The 19,149-nt window shown below is 37.2% G+C and overlaps 1 protein-coding gene across 1 annotated transcript in view; it reads left to right on the forward strand.

Moving 5' to 3' along the window:
- Positions 1–19,149, forward strand: part of LOC122905391 — a 60,592-nt gene that overhangs the window by 29,880 nt on the left and 11,563 nt on the right. The window contains 2 exon segments of the mRNA XM_044247006.1: positions 8,033–8,083; positions 13,849–14,178. Coding sequence (XP_044102941.1) covers positions 8,033–8,083; positions 13,849–14,178 — 381 coding nt within the window.

The raw sequence follows: 19,149 nt of genomic DNA on the forward strand, positions 1-19,149 counted from the left end.
GGAGGGGATCACATTAGATCAATCAGGAGGAAACCTCACACGGGAGTCTTAAGATTGGCAGCCGTCCTGGTGACTTAGGTGGCTGTCCCATGCCCAAGAGAGACAACTTTCTATAAGAACAGGAATAAAGAAAGGCCATCTAGTTTCTGGGTCTTATTGCCATTCCGGCCAGGATACTAACTTACAGCCAAAAGGCAGACGTTCTCCTCCCCATAGAGTAGCCATGGCTAGAGGATTACAGCCTGAGCAATTGACATGCAAGTGTTCCAATAAGACCATACTCCTTGAAAAGCCCTAAAATCAGAGTAAAGGAAAAGGAGAGAAAGTACTCACCAATTTTGCACCGAAGCACAGAGCCCAAATGTAAAGACTCATGGCTCCATGTTTTCTATGATGAAGATCTAGAACCTAGGTTAGGTTCGGTGGGCTGAGGTCCGGAGCTGATGACCAATAAAGAATTATTGAGACATCTTTGGTGCAAAATGGTGGTTTATTAAAGCACAGGGACAGGACCAGTGGGCAGGAAGAGCTGCTGCCCAGGGTTGTGAGAGATGGCAGGTTATGTACCTTGCAGTTGGGGGAAGGTGAGGGGAAGGGAGGTTTCAACAGAGCTTTCATATGCTAAAGAGGGCCTACAAGGTGCCAGAAGACACCTACAAGGTGTCTTTTAGCAAGCCATTAGCATCAAGATAGTTGGGAGATTCCTGTCTTGCAGGATTGTGATTTCTGCAAGTTAACTATTTGTTTCTTGCTGATGGCAGTCAGGGGTGCCTAAGGAATTACCCACATTGCCCAGGGGAGCAGGTGGAGAGGGGGTGTAAGGTGCCAGCTTTTGCTTTGTCTTCAGCCCAGCCTCCTGCTCCCTCATCAAGAGTACTGAGAGAAATGTCACAACTCAGTACGGAAATAAACCCAATTTAACAATGGAAAAGACTAAATTTAGGCTAAAATCACCTGAAAGTTACTTCTCTGAATTTTATTTTAATTTATTATTTATTATTTATCTATAAGAAAAATTTTTTGAGGAAATTTTTTTTTAATTTCAGAATAGATGACATTCTACAAAATGATAGGTCAATGTTCTTCAAGAAAAATAATCAATGCTATTAACAAAACAAGCAAAATGCAAGGAGAATAAAAAGGAGAGAGAGAGGCAGAGGCAGAGGCAGAGGGGGGCAATGCTGGACTTAACCCCAGGACCCTGGGTCATGTCCTGAGCTGAAGGCTTAACTGACAGAAACACCCAGGTGCCCAGGCGTTTTAGACTTTTAATGGAAGGAAAATAGAAAAACAACAACAAACCAAAATATATGGCACAGGAGCCACCTGTGGCTCTCTCCACTACAGAGCTGTAGAGAGGTAAAGATGGCACTGCTACAATTTTACAATAATATTCAAAAGAGTAGGAATGAAACTTAATAATTTGTTTGAGTAGTTCAGGGAATTGAGGTTGCAGGGTGTATGAATTTTAGAAAAACTGGAGACAGGTACTTGCGGGGAGAAACAGGATGTGAGCCTTTGCTCACCTTGGACAGATGTTGTCAAACACATTCACCTGATCAGATGATTCAAGTAGAATTTGTTAATGCAATAATAAAAGCTCCATAGGCTGGAGGAAGAGTGTGAACCTTAGGAATATATAAGGGGTATTTTTGTGTCTTCTCCAGAACCCCACAAAATTCTTACATGGAAGATCAGGGAAAATCTAGAGAAAGCTGCCCTTTGTGCTGCAGGAGGGGAACAAGAGCTATGATCCATCCAGACCTAATCTACCCACCATAGAAAAAAGTGACTTCATTGCAGAGGAAGGCCCTGGTGGAATCCCATGGCAGTTGAAGGAAGGCAAAGGAGACAATCACTGAAACTTTGCCCAGAAGATCTCCTTTCTGTCCAAAAGCAACACGCTTTCATCTGCTCAAGGATGGGCATCCAACCTCAGCTTGAAGTTGGTGGGAACCTCCTGCAGCTGGGGGAGGGAGATAAGGTTTGAAAGTGTTTCACCTCTAGAAAAGAGGCAGGAATACATGGGAAGGCCATGTCTTTAAGACCCAGTTTCACTGTATCTGCTTAAAATTGGGACTTATTAAAAACATCAGAGAATGTCGCTTCCCTGACCTTTCACCACCACATTAGCAGACCTTGGGCAAAAGTCACAGTGGGACAGAGCTCAGAGAGCTTCTAGCAACAGACTCTTTCTGGGGAGCAGAACAAGGAGAGGACTCAAAGACAGGTGAAGAGACAAAGACAAAATACAACTAGAGGACTTTTAGGTGTCTGGACTCTGATAAGAACAAATTCAAACCCTCATAATATAACAACAACAAACTTCAAATCCAGCCTACGCCTGACTACTTAAGCTTGAGTGACCCAAAGTCACTTTATTTTTATCCTTACTTCTGTGGGGACTGGGTTGGCTTTGGGACATGTGATTTTTTTCTGTTTTTCCATCTATAAGAAGTTTCCCAGGAAGGAAGCCATCCCAGTGTGTACAATATTATACAATAAATGAATGAATGATTGATTGAAATTACAAAGCCTTTGGAGTGCCAGAGAACTTGTTTGAATTCTTGCTCAGCCACTTAACTGCCACAATCCAGGAATGTTACTCATCTTTCTCATGGGGTTGTCAGGGACCGAAGAATGTGACATACAGGACAGGTCTAGCACAGGGTCAACACATCACAGGGTCCTTTCCCATTACAACTGAACTGCTTCACTGACCCAGCTCAGCTACCACAGAAACTCAGGGACTCTTTAAATGTCACAACTTACATTGTCCTCCAAACAACAGTAAAGTTTGCTTTCTTTTGAAAAGCTAAGAATTGTGAATAGGAAGTAGTCCAGGGTAGTAAACAGAGTGTTGGGCTGGCCAATGTTGGGCTGGCAGAAAGGGCTACTTAAGGTGGCGAAAGTTCCCGCCACAAGACCTGAGCTCAGACAGGAGAACAAAGGCCCAAGCAGGAATCTGAGAACCTCCCGCCCCGGACTCCCATGGACCAATGTGACCCTGACAAGCAGGAATCTGAGACCCCTGCCCTGGGCTCCAGTGGACCAATGGGACCCCGACGAGTAGGCCAAATATCCAAATAAGGGAAACTTGCCAAAAGACCCCTGAGCTCTCCCCTCGAGACCCCTTAAAAGCCCCCTCCTCCCTGCCTTCGGCGCGACTTCCACCACTCTGCTTTCCAGAGTCGCGGAACCTCGCCCAAGGGTGCCCACTTCCTCCCGGAGCAACTTTCCTGGCTCCCCTTCTCCTGAGCCCTGAACTTCGCCGGAGAGCGTTTTTAATAAATCTTGCCTTGCACTCACTTTGCCTGGTGTTGCGCTTATCTCGCTGGAAAAAACTTTACACAAAGGATTGTTTTTCCTCCACGATTTTTCTTACCCACAACAGAGTGTTGTCATATCATAACACCTAAAGTAATAACTATAGTAATTGTTCAAATTCTTCCAAATTTGTGAATTTTCTTCAGACTACTGGTCTATAAAATGTATAAAATTCTGTATAAATTTCACTTCATAAAGTATATAAAATGCATAAAGTCCTGCATAACGTTGTGGGATTATTATGTCATTGTTATTATATACAGTAATAGGTCTTTTCTTCTGTTTCTCTGATAGCTTTATACTTCTCCATACTCTTACCAAATATGGTGAGAAAGCCATAACTCAGAGAGAAAAAGAGTTCAAGGATAGGTGGGTTTGAAGTAAAACCTAAAGGAAAAAAAGTGAAGTGTTGTCCCCAAAAGGAAAATAACATTGAATTATTGTAACAGGGGTGTTTTGGTGCAGTCACCTGGGATCTGAGAGTTTTCTATGCCAGGAACATAGTAAAATGCCACTGAGACATATCTTACCGTGAAGGTCTTTCATTGGTTTTAAAACATTCATTGGTTTCATTGGTTTTAAAACAAAACTTCCTGGCCTCTGAAGGACAAGTTTTCTACCACCTCCGCAGTCCTGATGTATGCCCATCCTGGAGAAAATTCTGACTACTCCAGAGCAATGCCAGCCCCATGAATGGACATGTGTCTCCAGCTTGATTTGTAGGTGACTACACTCCTGTCCCTTTGGTTCACTGTTTTCATGTCCACTGTCAATTTATGCAATTGCCTCTGATTTCTCTCCTTTGCTTTTCAAATGAAGATCACAAAACGAGAATTTCTCAGGATCAAGTCCCCTTTACCAGAACAGCAGACCAAAGCATGCACATATGATGCAGGCTCTCTATGGTCCTTGGAGAGCCCATTTGGCAGTGGTACCAACAAAAAGAACTGCTGAAATTAATCCTGGATAGCTCTTCCAGGATTACGAATGACACAAGCCCAGTTCCAGCTTGTGTTCAGATAAGAGTCTTTTCCTTGATAACCCTTAAGGTCATGAAGTCTCAGTAAGTCCCCCCCACACCCCCTCCCCAGCTATTGTGCATGCTGGGATCTTGCAATGTCACAGAGTCTGAAGGGATCTGTAAGGAAACCTTCTCCATTACTAATCCTCAACTCCTTTCTCACTTGAGCAGCCACAGCAGACCCTTTCTGGCTCTTAATCACAGCTTCATAAGCTGTTGGAACAGGAAGGGCCTTTTGCACATACGCAGCTTAATGCTCACACAGCAGATGGAATGTGGGAAAACAGGGAGGGCAAATGCCTTGTCCAAAGCTATTTATCCACAGGGGCAAGGTCGCAGATATATTTCCAAAGATCACAGAATGGCTTCCAAGAGGCTTCTTTTTTCAATATAAGAGAGGGTTTGTTTTCTAATTTCGGTTTTAATAAAGAATCTGTTTTATTGTGGGAGATAGAATTCTACAATTTTTTTTCCTTTTATTCCAGGAAAATACTATCATCACAGAAATTATTTTCTCCTTTTGCTTTCCCTGGTAAAAGCTTTATGTTGCTGAATGGCAAAAGTGGCTTACTAAAAAATGGAGACCATTGTCCACATTTCTCAAGTATATTTCTGTTGACATGTTAGCTTTTTCAGTTAGTGAAGCCTGTCCCCCTCAGAAATATAGCTGTAAACTGCTGACACAGTAGGCTGGTGTTTGTGAGAACAGAAGAGATTTCCGTTGATGCGTCTCTGAGCAGTTTCACACATTTAAACACCTGGAAATCAAAACCTCTTAATTCTCTGAACACTGTTTCTGGTAATTTAGAAAAGTCATTGGTTGACCACTTGGTCCTGATCCTTCTTTTCTTTTTCTTTCTTTCTTTCTTCCTTATTTCACTCTCTTTCCCTTTCCCTCCCTCCCTCTCATTCTCCCTCCCTCCCTTCCTTCCTTCCTTCCTTCCTTTCTCTATTTCTTTCTCTCTCTCCCTCTCTCCATTTCTTTTCCTGTTTATTTGATTTCTTCATTTCTATTTTCTATGAGCATTTTCCATGATTGTTGCCTCCATCAAAGCAGACATTTAGATTAACTAGTCTGAGGAAAACTTATAAAATATCAGATGCCATGAAGCCTATATTCAAGAACTTTTAATGACCTCAAAAGACCAAACTGTCAGTACAAGGTTTCTACCAGGGGCCCTTGACATGAACCTCAGGGGAAGGCTTACATTTCTGTAGAAGCTCTAATCAGTGTGGTAACCGTTAACCAGGCTGGATCAAGATATTTGTAGAAGGAACTAAGCTTACAAAAACTTATCCTGGTAAGTAACTTTGTTATTTTTAGGTACTATGTATGAAAAACTGATAGGTGCTTTTTAGAAAAAAACATGTAGAATCAACTTAGCACTTAGTAATTTTGTAGCTAAAAAATGTTTCCATATATCGCGACAAAACGTCGCAATATATGGAAATAAAACTACTTTGTGAATGGTTTATTTACTTTCTTGCTTGAAAGCATATTGAAATTCTACTTGTAGAAAATATACTCACAAAACTATAGATGCAGGCTTGAAATTAAAATGATTCTGAGACCATGCCTGTGACATATTTGTGTAAGTTATTTGTTCAAGATGTTTTTCATGTAGGTGGCCTTTTACGTGAGACACTCTTTGATGAAGTACCTATAGTCTTAATAGTGCTCCTTTCTTAATGAATAGAGTTCCTTTCTCTAATAATCTGCAACCTATATGATTGGTTTTGAGCTCATCTTAAAAAGCAGAGCAAAAAATTTAACTCTTCCTGCATATAATTATAGAAGATCAATAAACCAACATAATGTTATTACTCTAGTTTCTTAGTGGGTAGGCTGAATTTAGTCAAAATCTGTGCTCTCATGGCTTTTGTAATATTGCCTAGACATGGTCCAGTTTAATGGAATTTGTGAGCTCAAAAAACCATTTCATCTCCAGAGTCCATGGAAAGAAGCTGTTAGCATAGTTTTACATCCTTGTTTGTTCATTTATTGAAGACAGTTTCTATGCTTGACACTAGAGGTTAAAGGGTGCTCAAGACACAGTCACAACACTCAAAAAGCTTGTAGCTAGTGGATAAGTGTTATAGATTGCAACTTGATGGAGCCCCATGTATTTTGGCCTGTGATTCCCAGACACATAAAATGTCAGATTCAGGAACTCCTTTGTTTTCTTAATTTATATAATAAATACTTATTGCTTATAAAAATCTACATTTTTTAGTGGAAAATATGATTACGGCGCCCCAAACCATTCAATTAAAGACAATAATACTATTAACTAATATTTAGTGAGAGTCAGACACCATACTGCCTTGTTTCTGTGTCTTATCTCAATCTTTAAGAGAATTATACAGGGGATCTTCTTATTCCAATTTCACTGATGGGAAACTGAGGCTTAGAGTTACATTCACATGACTAGTTACTATGGCAAAGTTTGGGACCCAATAGATACTTGTTTGTTCCTTACTGAATGGTCTAACCATTATACGGTATGAGAAACTTTATGCCATAAATGTATTCTGAATATATAGTCTTTTGTAGTCTAACCTTTTAAATAGACTATGCAGTTGAATGTGTAATAGTGATAGCTCAAAATTTGTATGACTCCTCATGCAGAAAACAATGCTTCTGTTTCTAATCATGGCACTAAAATTGCTTCTCTTCCTCCCAAGACATCAAGTAAGTCATGTTGAATATGCATTTATTAAATTCTCATAATGTGATGCTTAGGGTATTTTTTATAAAGGGACAAGTCCTTTTGACACTATTCCTTTCAATCTTTCTGCATGCGCATCAAATCTGCTAGAACTATGGAAGCTGGCAGAAGAACAGGAGCAGTTGTACTATATGTAGGACTCAGCTGCAGAACTCAGACTGCCTTTGTACTCCTGCTGGGAAAGCAGCAAAACGACCAAACCAAATTAAGATCTTCTGATGAGCAGCTCAGGGTTTTAAATCAATATCTTGGAACTTGTTAGGGCAATCTGAAGTTCAAAGAACAGTTTTTCAGCAGCAAATGGGTTAATATTTCTCACTCTTTAATAACTCATCTGTTCTTGTATCAGCAAAGGCTAAATTCTGGAAAGAATTTAATTTATAATCAAGCCAGATAACCACTCTTCAGTGTGTAGAGATTTTATATATATATATATATATATATATATATATAAATTCATATATTAAATTAAATTAAATTAAAATTAAATTATTATATATTCATATATTGAATTTTTAAATATTAACTTAAAAATTATTTAATTTTTAAATATTTATTTTTTCATATTATTTCTATCTTTATTCTTGTTAAAATCACAGAAATAGTAACTATAAATTACACTCTAGGAAAAGAACTGATATGATACATGAAAATCTTTTAAGAAAAAATATTTAGAAGTTTCCGGAACATGGTGACTAAAGGTAAAATCAGACTCTCCAATGTGTGTGATTGAGATGGGAAAGACAGACACAAGCTGTCCAGGCAGAGAGGGGTCAGGTCATCCATTCTTGACTAAGTTCATATGTAATGTGAGTTTGCTTGAGATTCATCTTTATTTAATGTTAGCAGTGTCTGTTTATATATAGAGAGAAATATTGAAAGAATACAGGCACATTTTAAAGGAGGCACATAGGAGGTTTTCTGTAAAAGCTTTTCAGACAGTGTACCTGGGGTGGCTCGTGGTACAAAAAAGTGTTTGGTCCTGGCACATTGCTCAGGGTTACAGGTAAGATATTGTTAAATTCTTCCCTATAAGGTAGAGAGAGGACATAGGTGATGTGAGTGGAAGGTAGGGAGCAGCAGCCTAGGGGCTGGTGCTGGCTCAGAGTTCTAGGATTGGTCTGAGTTTGATCATAAATAGCAGTGGGTTACTAGGAGAGGTTGTTGACTCTGTCCCAGTCTTGGAGGTAGATGTGCCTGATCTAGCTTGGAGGACATTAACAAGGAGCTAACTAGCTAGAGCATATGGAGTTCCTAAGGGGTAGAGCCGTTAATCCCTTAGGGATTTCTGTGTTGAGAGATTTGTAAAGAATTTTGTATATCTTATTTATTAGATTCGAAAAATAACCAAAGGAAAGGAATGAACACAAATTGATAAACTTGCATTTTTTTTTCTGAAGGCAATTCATATCAGGTATTGACATATTTAACTGCACAAACATATCCAAGAATATCATAAGCTAGGTTTGGTTTTTCCAAATTCAGCCTAGTAAATTTTTTCATCCTTCATTAGACTTAGAGATAAAATTTTGCCTGGATGAGGGGGAACATCTCACATGGATGTTTCTACCCTACATACTAGTTGATTAAGTGTTTCCAAAGAATTTTCACAGGGCTAGTGAAACTTCGGAAAAATGAAAGGAATGATATATTCTGGCGTTTTTCGTGTTGTCAGCATAGGTGCATGGTGAATTCACAAATTGAAAAGCAACATTTTAGTCCTGTTTTTTTTCCCAATTGACTGCAATATAAACCTTACAATTTAATTAAATAATGGTGACACAGAGGTAATTCAGAAGGTCCTAAAAGCTCTTTTTTGGGGAGATTGTGGTGCAGAGAAAAATGTGGACTGTGAGTCAAGATCTATCACTTTCTATATAATCATTCTTCAGCAAATAAATTTAGAATTATTGATTATCACTTTCTTAAACTTATAAAGTTATAAATTTATAAAAATATATGCCCATTAGGGAATAATTGGAAAAGAGAAAAAAATAAAATGTTAAATATTTATAATGACAGATATTCTGTTAACATTTGCTATTTCCATCCATTCTGTCAATGTAGCCACCATCTCAAGTAGATGTTGTGCAACTAAATGAAATTAAATAAGAAAATATCTATTGCATAAGTTGGGACATGATCCATCATTACAAAAGTCAGTTCTACAAATTCCAGTTATCACCCAGTGGAGTTCTTCTTAAATCAGGAGTATAGAAAAATGTATTAATTTTGATCAAGTCCACAGGACACTTTGGAACAATTGGACAGTATTTGCAGAGTATTTTCAATTTCTAAGACTCATTGTTGCATGTTTCTAAAAACAAGCAGAATGTAGTTAGCAGTACCTCATATATTGTTAGCCTCAACCTAAGCTGATCTCTCTGTTTCCAGTGGAAACGTCTGGATGTAAACAAGGGGAGGTTTTATAATTGAATATATAAAATTATACTAATGAACATAAAAATCAAATGTTCACTTTTTTCATAAAATGTTGTATTTTTTATTCATTTGAGAGAGAGAGCATGCACACATGAGAGAGAGACACAGAGAAAGAGAGAACACACAGGAGCTGGGGAGCGAGAAGACAGAGAAGGAGAAGCAGACTCCTGATGATCAGGGATCCCAAGGAAAGGTGTTCTATCCCAGGACACTGGGGTCATGACCTTGGTCATGACACTTAACAGACAGAGCCACCCAAGCATCCCTCAAAGTATTCACTTTAAATAGTTTATATCTTCATTGGATTATGCCTCTAAATTAAAATTATGTTATTACAAATATCACCTGAGAAATACTGCTTTTTGTGCCTCAAGTTTCTATAAAAATTATATTCAGATTGTTCACATGCTTCTAAAATGTATATAATAGAAGAAATTTCTGAGTCATCTTAGGGTCGGAATGTAAGTTTGGGGATACCTTTATGATGAAAGCATTGGATATTTAATTGAAAAAGACATTTATCCACTTAGAAAATAAAAGCGTTTTTTCATTTATTCTGTCATTATGTATATGAACAATGTAAGTATATAGTATAGAGTCCCAGGTATATTTAGTACCAGGTAATATTTACCAAATCCCTATGAAACTTCTTAATTAATTAATTAATTAATTCTTTACTGGTACTACCTCTAAACTAGTTTTAATTGAGTTTTTTTTTTTTTTAGGTTGATATCATGTCCAAGTACATTGTTTAATCAAAGTAGAGTATTAGAAGACCATTTTTTAAGATGAGAAGTTGCCCAAACTGAAACATAAGGCAACCTCTGTTTTATGAGGCATAATATTGGGGATGAAAGCTTCTTCTTATGCTCTGGCATTTTGGTGTGTTTGAATTCTGAATGTTTTGTACTTATATCACAGAGTGGGATTTGCAAACATCTTCTCCCATTTTTCTTTTCTTTTTTTTTTTATTATTATTTTAGTCACCATACAGTACATGCTTAGTTTTTGATGTAGTGTCTCCCCTTTTTCATGTCAGCTTCAAGGTAGACCTCACTAAACTATCAAGCTCCAGGCAGAAACAGAAACAAGCTCTAATATACAAACTATTTCTCATTTATTTATACTGCCTATTCACAAAATCTATTTGAGAAGGCCTAAAATAAAATATGTAAGTACAGTTTGGCAATGAAATAAAAATAGAAGATCAAAAGCATTAAAGGAAGTAGAAAAAAGGCCTGTGATTATCTAGTACAAAGCGTAGGTACTTTGAATTTTATCTTCAAAGGTAGGAGAAACATGTATTAGAGTACATACTTTTTATTAACTGAAAAAAATGAAACACACCCAATTTTCAAACATGTTGTTTTCCCCACCACAAAATGAGAAAAAATGACTTCAGTGCATGATCTTTTAGCAGGAATGCGAAGTCAAAGAGTGGGCATTTCCTTCCACATACATTTTACAAAATGGAAGAAATGATCTTTAACAAACACATTTCATGCTTCCACTGCATTTTTACTGTGGGCACCATGACATTTAATGTCATTCACAGAGGGTGACCTTCAGCAGACCTGGTCAGGCAGGTGACAGTCTAACAATCTAACATGACATAGGTCTAACTGTTATCCCCCAATACTGCACTCCCATTAATAAGGGAAAGTTCTGTCCCATGAGAATAAAATGTCATGTTGGAGTAACAATAATCACAAACAAATTGCTAATAATTATGGTAATGTTAATTATAATTATAGTGTCTCATTTTCGTAGCATGTTTAGATGTGGAAATCTTAGGAGAGATTTTTATACCAATCCTTCTGGTAAAGGTCGGCATAGACTACATTGTGCAAACACCGTTAAAGCATCTGACCTTGTGTCCAAGTGGATTTGCATGAAGTGCTCATGCAGAACATGTGTAATTGTCTTAAAAGAATTTGACTCAGGAACAAAGTTGATCAGATAACTTGTGTGAGTTGACACATTGTCTACTATGATGGCAAAAGGGTGTTGTCAGAGAGTCTGGATGTTGGACTCAGACTGACCTGAGCTCCAACTCCACCACTTGTTGCTTTTGTGGACTTGGGTGATTATTTTCTGGTCTCAGCTTCCTAATCCAAAAGATGGGATAACAGGGGGCATATGAAAATTAAATGAGAGACTGTAAATAAGGTACTTGGCACATAACACATAACAGGTGCTGCATACACGTTGCCTAATTGCAAACCTAGAGGAAGAATTGCATCTGGTATGGAGAATTGTATCCAGTATGGAGAGTGGTTTGTAACCAATCATACTGACAGAGCAGAAACTCTCCAGAGCATTTGGCTCTACTTCTAACCACTCTAGTGGAATATTACCTTAGTGTCCACTGATATACAAAAAACCTGAATTTAGAGGTATTTGCTTAATGGACTTTTCCCTCACTTGGCATAAAAATGAAATTTGAATTTTTTTTTATTTTTAAGTAGTTGTAGCTACATAAATTTTAATTCTTTATCTTATGGTATTATGTCTAACACAAACATGGGCTTCATACTGATATTTAGCAGAAAAACAACTAAAATTTTAAATTTTATTTAGAAAATACTTAGGAATATATTTAGAAATACAGTTACTACTTTGTTTTACTACTTTTAAATATACTTAGAAATATGATCAATTTGAAAGTCATATTTACATAAGAAATAGCTTTAAGTATTTTTTAATAAAATGAGAAGAATAAAATAGATGAATTTTGAATTAGTATTAATATGCAGATTCAAAGTACCATACTTAATTGAAAATGTCATTGCATTTGGTTAATTTATATATAATTCATACAGCTTTATATTTATCAAATATATAAACTCAGGCAATTTAGCTGAAAATTTTTCTGATTATGAATAATATAAATGTATTAGACAAAATTATTTATTTTTAAACTGATTTCTATTTTGTAAATCAATGAAATGATTGTGGCCATAAAAAACACTCTTAATAAGTTTAATAAAGAATAGTGGGTGGCTCTTCTATAAAGCAACTGGTCATGATCTCATGGTAGTTGAATTGAGCCCTGAGCTCTGTGTTGGACTCCAGGCTGAGTGTGGAGCCTGCTCAGGATTCCCGCTCTCTCCCCCACCACTCTCTCTCTCTCTCTAAAATAAATAAAATCCTAAAAAGAGGAATGTTGAAAAACATACGTAATAGAAATTCCATAAAACATAGGCAGAATTCATAAAAAATGAAGAATATTACTTAATGCTCAATTAACTTGCACATTGAAAAAGTTATGGAAGTTCAAAATACCTTCTATCCTGAAAAGAATGAAACCCCAGGACCCTAGATAAAGAAAGTGACAGGAGGTAGGCAGAATGTCTTACCATCCAGATTTTCCCAAGCTCATGATTGGACTATCAAGTTCTTTGCTATGATGAATCAGAAGTATTCCTAACAGAAACCAAACTTCATAAGATGAAAATTAGATTCTTTAATGTATTGAGTAGGGGCAAAAATTATGGGAATACCAAGTAGTTTGAAAAATAAATCTTGCTTTATATAACGTGCTTTTTAAATTAAAAACCAAAATATATGGTTGAGGAAAAATACAATGTCTTCTATTATAATAAGCAAAATACTATTTGTACTATAAGCAAGATGTACAAAATTAAATCAAGTGCATTATGAACTAATATCTATTTACAGCATGAATTAAAAAACTGATCATTTTTTGTTTTCTCATTTAGTATAAAAATCGGGAGCTCTGGTGCACAGGCAAAAATTCTTTTGTTTTTTTAGAGAGAGAGAGGTCACAAGTAGCAGAGAGGCAGGCAGAGAGAGAGGGGGAAGCAGGCTTCCCGCCAAGCGAGAGCTCAATGCGGGGATCGATCCCAGGGCCCTGAGACCATGATCTGAGCTGAAGGCAGAGGCTTAAACCACTGAGCCACCCAGGTGTCCCAACAGGCAAAAATTCTAAAGAATTTTTTTTCCTTTCTTCTCAAAGGAGAAATCCTAGTCTTTTTATAGGAAATGGCCATGAAATAATTATTCTAACTTCAAACTACTGGAAAGAAAAAATTAATAAAGCATTTGTATTTCAGTTTGAACTCAAATTGGGAAGAGTACTACTATTTGTAATTTGAATCATTAATTAATAATAAATGTATAACCAAAGAATATCCCAGTGTTCAAATGATATGCCCTTGAGAACCATGAAGTTTCATTATATAATTTCACATTATATTTATAAGAAACTCTACCAGAGCTGTTAACATTATATCATTATATGATAAACCACACAATGTTTGTGTTTCTCTAGTTATGTTCTAATTGTTATTCCATTTTCTTCAACAGATAAAAGTCCTGATGAAGATATTTCTCCCAAGCCCACAGTTTTTCTTCCTTCAGTTGCTGAAGTAGAAGTCCATAAGGCTGGAACATATCTTTGTCTTCTTGAGGATTTTTTCCCTGATGTTATCAAGGTAGATTGGCAAGAAAAGGATGACAAAACAATTCTGAAATCCCAGCAGGGAGACACCATGAAGACTAAGGACACATACATGAAATTCAGCTGGCTGACCGTGACTGGAGCATCAATGGATAAAGAACACAAATGTATCGTCAACCACGAAAATAACAGAAGAAAACTTGATCAAGAGATTCTTTTTCCTTCAATAAACAAAGGTATGTGCACATAACAATGAACACAACTACACAGAACACTTTGTTTCAAAGGGAAAACCCTACCTTTTCTATCAAGTATTTTTTTTTTAAGATTTTATTTATTTATTTGACAGACAGAGATCACAATTAGGCAAGAGGCAGGCAGAGAGAGAGGAAGAGAAGCAGGCTCCCTGCTGAGCAGAGAGTCCTATGCAGGGCTCAATCCCAGGACCCTGAGATCATGACCTGAGCCTAAGGCAGAGGCTTTAACCCACAGAGCCACCTAGGTGCCTCTTTTCTGTCAAGTATTAATGAGAACAAATATATATAATATTTTCTCTAATGTTGTTTTCTTTAATGATGGCATAAATATCCTGCTATTTCCCAATGGAATTCAAATAGTATGGGCTTTGAAGGCACCCGGATACCAGTCAGTTGAGCACCTGACTCCTCATTTATTCAGCTCAGGTCATGATCTCAGGCTCTTGAGTACAAGACTGCCGTCGGGCTCCATGCTCAGCCCAGAGTCTGCTTGAGTTTCTCTCTGTCTGCCTCTTCTCCCCGAGTTCTCTCTTTCTCAAAATAAATAATGAATCTTTAAAAAAAAAAATAGTATGGCCTATGGAACATACAGAGAAAAAAAGAAAGAGAAACTCACTTCGCCTTTCTCACATCAGTTTCATCATCCAAAATATTATTGTCACAGTGATATAGTTTCTACTTATTGTATGGATTAAATGAAACAATGCATGTGAAAGCACCTAGCAACCTTGCACATAAGAAATGTTCAGAGAAGGGCACCTGGGTGACTCTGTTGGTTAAATGACTGCCTTTGGGTCAGGTAATGATCCTGAAGTCCCAGGATCAAGTCCCACATGGGGGTTCCTACTCAGCAGGGAGTCAGCTTCTCCCTCTGACCCTATACCCTTTCATATTTTCTCTTACTCTCTCTCTCTCTCTCTTTTAAATAAATTTTAAAAAAACTTTAAAATTTTTTTCAGAGCAATATCCTAACCTTTTTAGTATAATTTTAATATAATTTTATTTTAATATAATTTTATTTCATTTTTTCAGTGTTCCAAGATTCATTGTTTATGCACCACACTCACTGCTCCATGCAATACGTGCCCTCCTTAATATGCTCCTTAATACCCATCACCCATCTGACCATCACCCACTCCCCTCCAAAACCCTCAGTTTCTTTCTAAGCGTCCACAGTCTCTCATGATTCATCTCCCCCTCCAATTTACCCCAATTCACATTTCCTTTCCTTCTCCTAATATTCTCCCTGTTATTCCTTATTCTCCACAAGTAAATGAAACCATATGATAATTGACTTTCTCTGCTTGGTATATTTCACTTAGCATTATCTCCTCAAGTCCTGTCCATGTTGATACAAAAGTTGGGTATTCATCCTTTTTGATGACAGGGTAATATTACAGTTCAATATATGGACCATATCTTCTTTATCCATTCATCTGTTGAAGGGCCTATTTGCTCTTTCCATAGTTTGGTGATTGTGGCCATTGCTGCATGAGCTACAAATAGCCCTTCTTTTCGTTACAGATTCTTCTGTATCTTTAGGATAAAACCTAAAGTATTTACTCGATAGTGCAATTGTAATTGCAGGATCATATGATAGCTCTATTTTTAATTTCTTGAGGAATCTCCACACTGTTTTCCAAAGCGGCTAGACTAACATGCATTCCCAAAAACACTGTTTGAGTGTTCCCCTTTCTCTACATCTTCTCCAACATTTGTTGTTTCCTGTCCTGATAACGTTGGCCATCCCAGCTGGTATAGGATAGTATCTCAGTGTGGTTTTGATTTGAGTTTCCCTGATGGCTAATGATGATGAGCATTTTTCCATGTGTCTGTTAGCCATTTGTATGTCCTCTTTGGAGAACTGTCTGTTCGTGTCTTCTGGACATTTTTTGACCTGATTATCTGTTTTTTGGGTGCTGAGTTTGAGGAGTTCTTTATAGATTTTAGATATCAGCCCTTTGTCTATAGTGTCATGTGCAATATCTTCTCCCATTCCGTGGGTTTCCTCATAGTTTTGTTGACTGTTTCCTTTGCTGTGCAGTAGGTTTTTGCCATGATGTAGTTCAAAAGTTCATTTTTGCTTTTGTTTCCTTTGCCTTTGGAGACATGTCTTAAAAGAAGTTGCCGTCGTGGATGTTGAAGAGGTTATTGCCTATGCCCTCCAGGACTTTGATGGATTCCTGGCTCACATTGAGGTCTTTCATCCATTTCGAGTTTATCTTTTTGTATGGTGTAAGAGAATGGTCGAGTTTCATTCTTCTATACGTAGCTGTCCTATTTCCCCACCACCATTTATTGAAGAGACTGTCTTTTTTCCCCTGGATTTTTTTTTTCCTGCTTTATCGAAGATTAGTTGACCATGAGTTGAGGTTCCATATCAGGACACTCTATTCTGTTCCATTGATCTATGTGTCTGTTTTTGTGCCAGTACCATAGTATCTTAGTGATCACAGCTTTGTAATATAGCTTGGAATCAGGCAACATGATGCCCCAAGATTGGTTTTTCCTTTTCAACATTTCTTGGCAATACGAGGTCTTTTCTCATTCCAAACAAATTTTAAGACTGTTTGTGGTAGCACTTTGAAAAATGCCTGTGGAATTTTGTTCCGGATGGCATTAAAAGTACAGATTGCTCTGGGCAGTAGAGACATTTTAACAATGTTTATTCTTCTAATACAGGAGCATGGAATGTTTTCCCATCTTTTTGTGTTTTCTTCAATTTCTTTCACGAGTATTCTCTTGTTCCTCCAGTATAGATCCTTCACCTCTTTGGTTAGGTTTGTTCCCAGGTATCTTGTGGTTCTTGGTGCTCTAGTAAATGGAATCGACTCCCTAATTTCCCTTCCTATATTTTATTGTTAGTGTATAAGAAGGCAACTGATTTCTGTTCATTGATTTTGTATCCTGCCACATTACTGAATTGCTGTATGAGTTCTAGTATTTTGGGTGTGGAGTCTTTTGGGTTTCCCGAATAATGTATCATGTCATCTGCGAAGAGAGAGTGTTTGACTTCTTCGTCAATTTGAATACATTTTATTTCTTTTTGTTGTCTGATTTCTGTTCCTAGGATACTACTATGATTTTGAACAATAGTGGCAAGAGCAGTCATCCTTGTCATCTTTCTGATCTCAGTGAGAAGGCTGTCAGGTTTTCCATAGGAGAATGATATTTACTGTGGGTTTTTCATAGACAGATTTTATGAAGTTGAGGACTGTTCCCACTATTCCTATACTCTGAAGAGTTTTAATCACAGAAGGATGCTATATTTTGTCAAATGCTTTTTCTGCATCATTTGAGAGGACCGTGTGTTTCTTCTCTCTTCTCTTATTGATTTGTTCTATCACATTGATTGATTTGCAAATGTTGAACCAAGCTTGCATCCCAGGGGTAAATCCCACCTGGTCATGGTGGATAATCTCTTTAATGTACTGTTGGATCCTATTTGCCAGGATCTTGTTGAGAATCTTGGCGTCCATATTCATCAGGGATATTGGTTTAAAATTCTCCTTTTTAATGGGGGCTTTACCTGGTTTGGGGATTAGGGTAATGCTGTCTACATAGAAAGAGTCTGGCAGTTTTCCTTCTGTTTCTATTTCTGGAAAGAATGTCAGGAGAATAGGTATTATTTCCTCCTTGAATGTTTGATAGAAGTCCCCAGGGAACCTGTCAGGTCTGGACTCTTGTTTATTGTGAGGGTTCTAATCACTGCTTCAATCTCATTAAGAGACATTGGTCTATTGAGGTTGTCATTTTCTTCCTGTTTCAGTCTTGGAATTTGTAGGAATGCATGCACTTCTATGTTGCTTAACTTACTGGCATACAGTTGTTGATAACAATTTCTGATGATTATTTCTATTTCCTTGATGTTAGTTGTGATCTCTCCCATTTCAGTTATAACTTTGTTCATTTGGATCCTCTCTCTTTTCTTTTGGATCAGTCTGGCCAGTCGTTTATCAACCTTATTAATTGTTTCAAAGAACCAACTTCTATTTTGTTGATACTGCATCTCTAGATTCTAACTTATTAATCTCTACTCTAATCTTAATTATTTTAGTTCTTGTGTGTCGGTTGGCTTAATTGGCTTTTGATTCCCCATTCTTTAAGGTGTAAGGAGAGTTTGTGTATTTGGGAATTTTGAATTTTTTTTTGATTGAGGCTTTCTTATCCCTTAGGACTGCCTTTGCCATGTCCTGTAGGTTTTGGATGGATGAGTCTTCATTCTCATTGGTTTCCTTGAATTGTTTAAGTTCTTTTTTGATTTCCTGGTTGATCCAAACATTTTTGAACAGGATGGTCTTCAGCTTCCAAGTGTTTGAATTCCTTGAAACTTTTTCTTGTGGTTGAGCTCCAATGTCAAAGCATTGTGTTCTAAGAACATGCAGAGAATAATCTTGGTCTTTTGGTAGTGGTTCAGCAATGATTTGCAACCCAGTATGTGGTCTATACTTGAGAAAGTACCATGTGTGCTCAAGAAGAATGAGTATTCTATTGTTTTAGGGTGGAATGGTTTGTATATATCTCTTAGGTCCATCTGATCCAATGTGTCATTCAAAGATCTTTTTTCTTTGTTGATTTTCTGCTTAGATGCTCTCTCTGTTGCTGGTAGTGGTATGTTAAGATCCCCTACAATTAATGCATTCATATCAATATGACTATTTTGATTAACAGCTGGCTTATGTAGTTGAGTGCTCCAATGTTAGGGGCATAAATACTTAACAATTATTAGAACTTCTTGATGGACAGACCATTTAAGAACAATGTAGTATCCTTTTGTATCTCTGAATACAGTCTTTAGCTTAAAATATAATTCATTTTAAATAAGAATCACTACCCTAGCTTTCTTTTGAGGCACGTCACTTTCAATCTGGGTTTATCTTTAGGTTCTAAATATGTCTCTTATAGACAGCATATGGTGGGTCCTATCGTTTTATCCAGTCTGCAACCCTG

Source organism: Neovison vison, chromosome 4 (assembly GCF_020171115.1).
Source record: "Neovison vison isolate M4711 chromosome 4, ASM_NN_V1, whole genome shotgun sequence".
Taxonomy (NCBI): Eukaryota; Metazoa; Chordata; class Mammalia; order Carnivora; family Mustelidae; genus Neogale; species Neogale vison.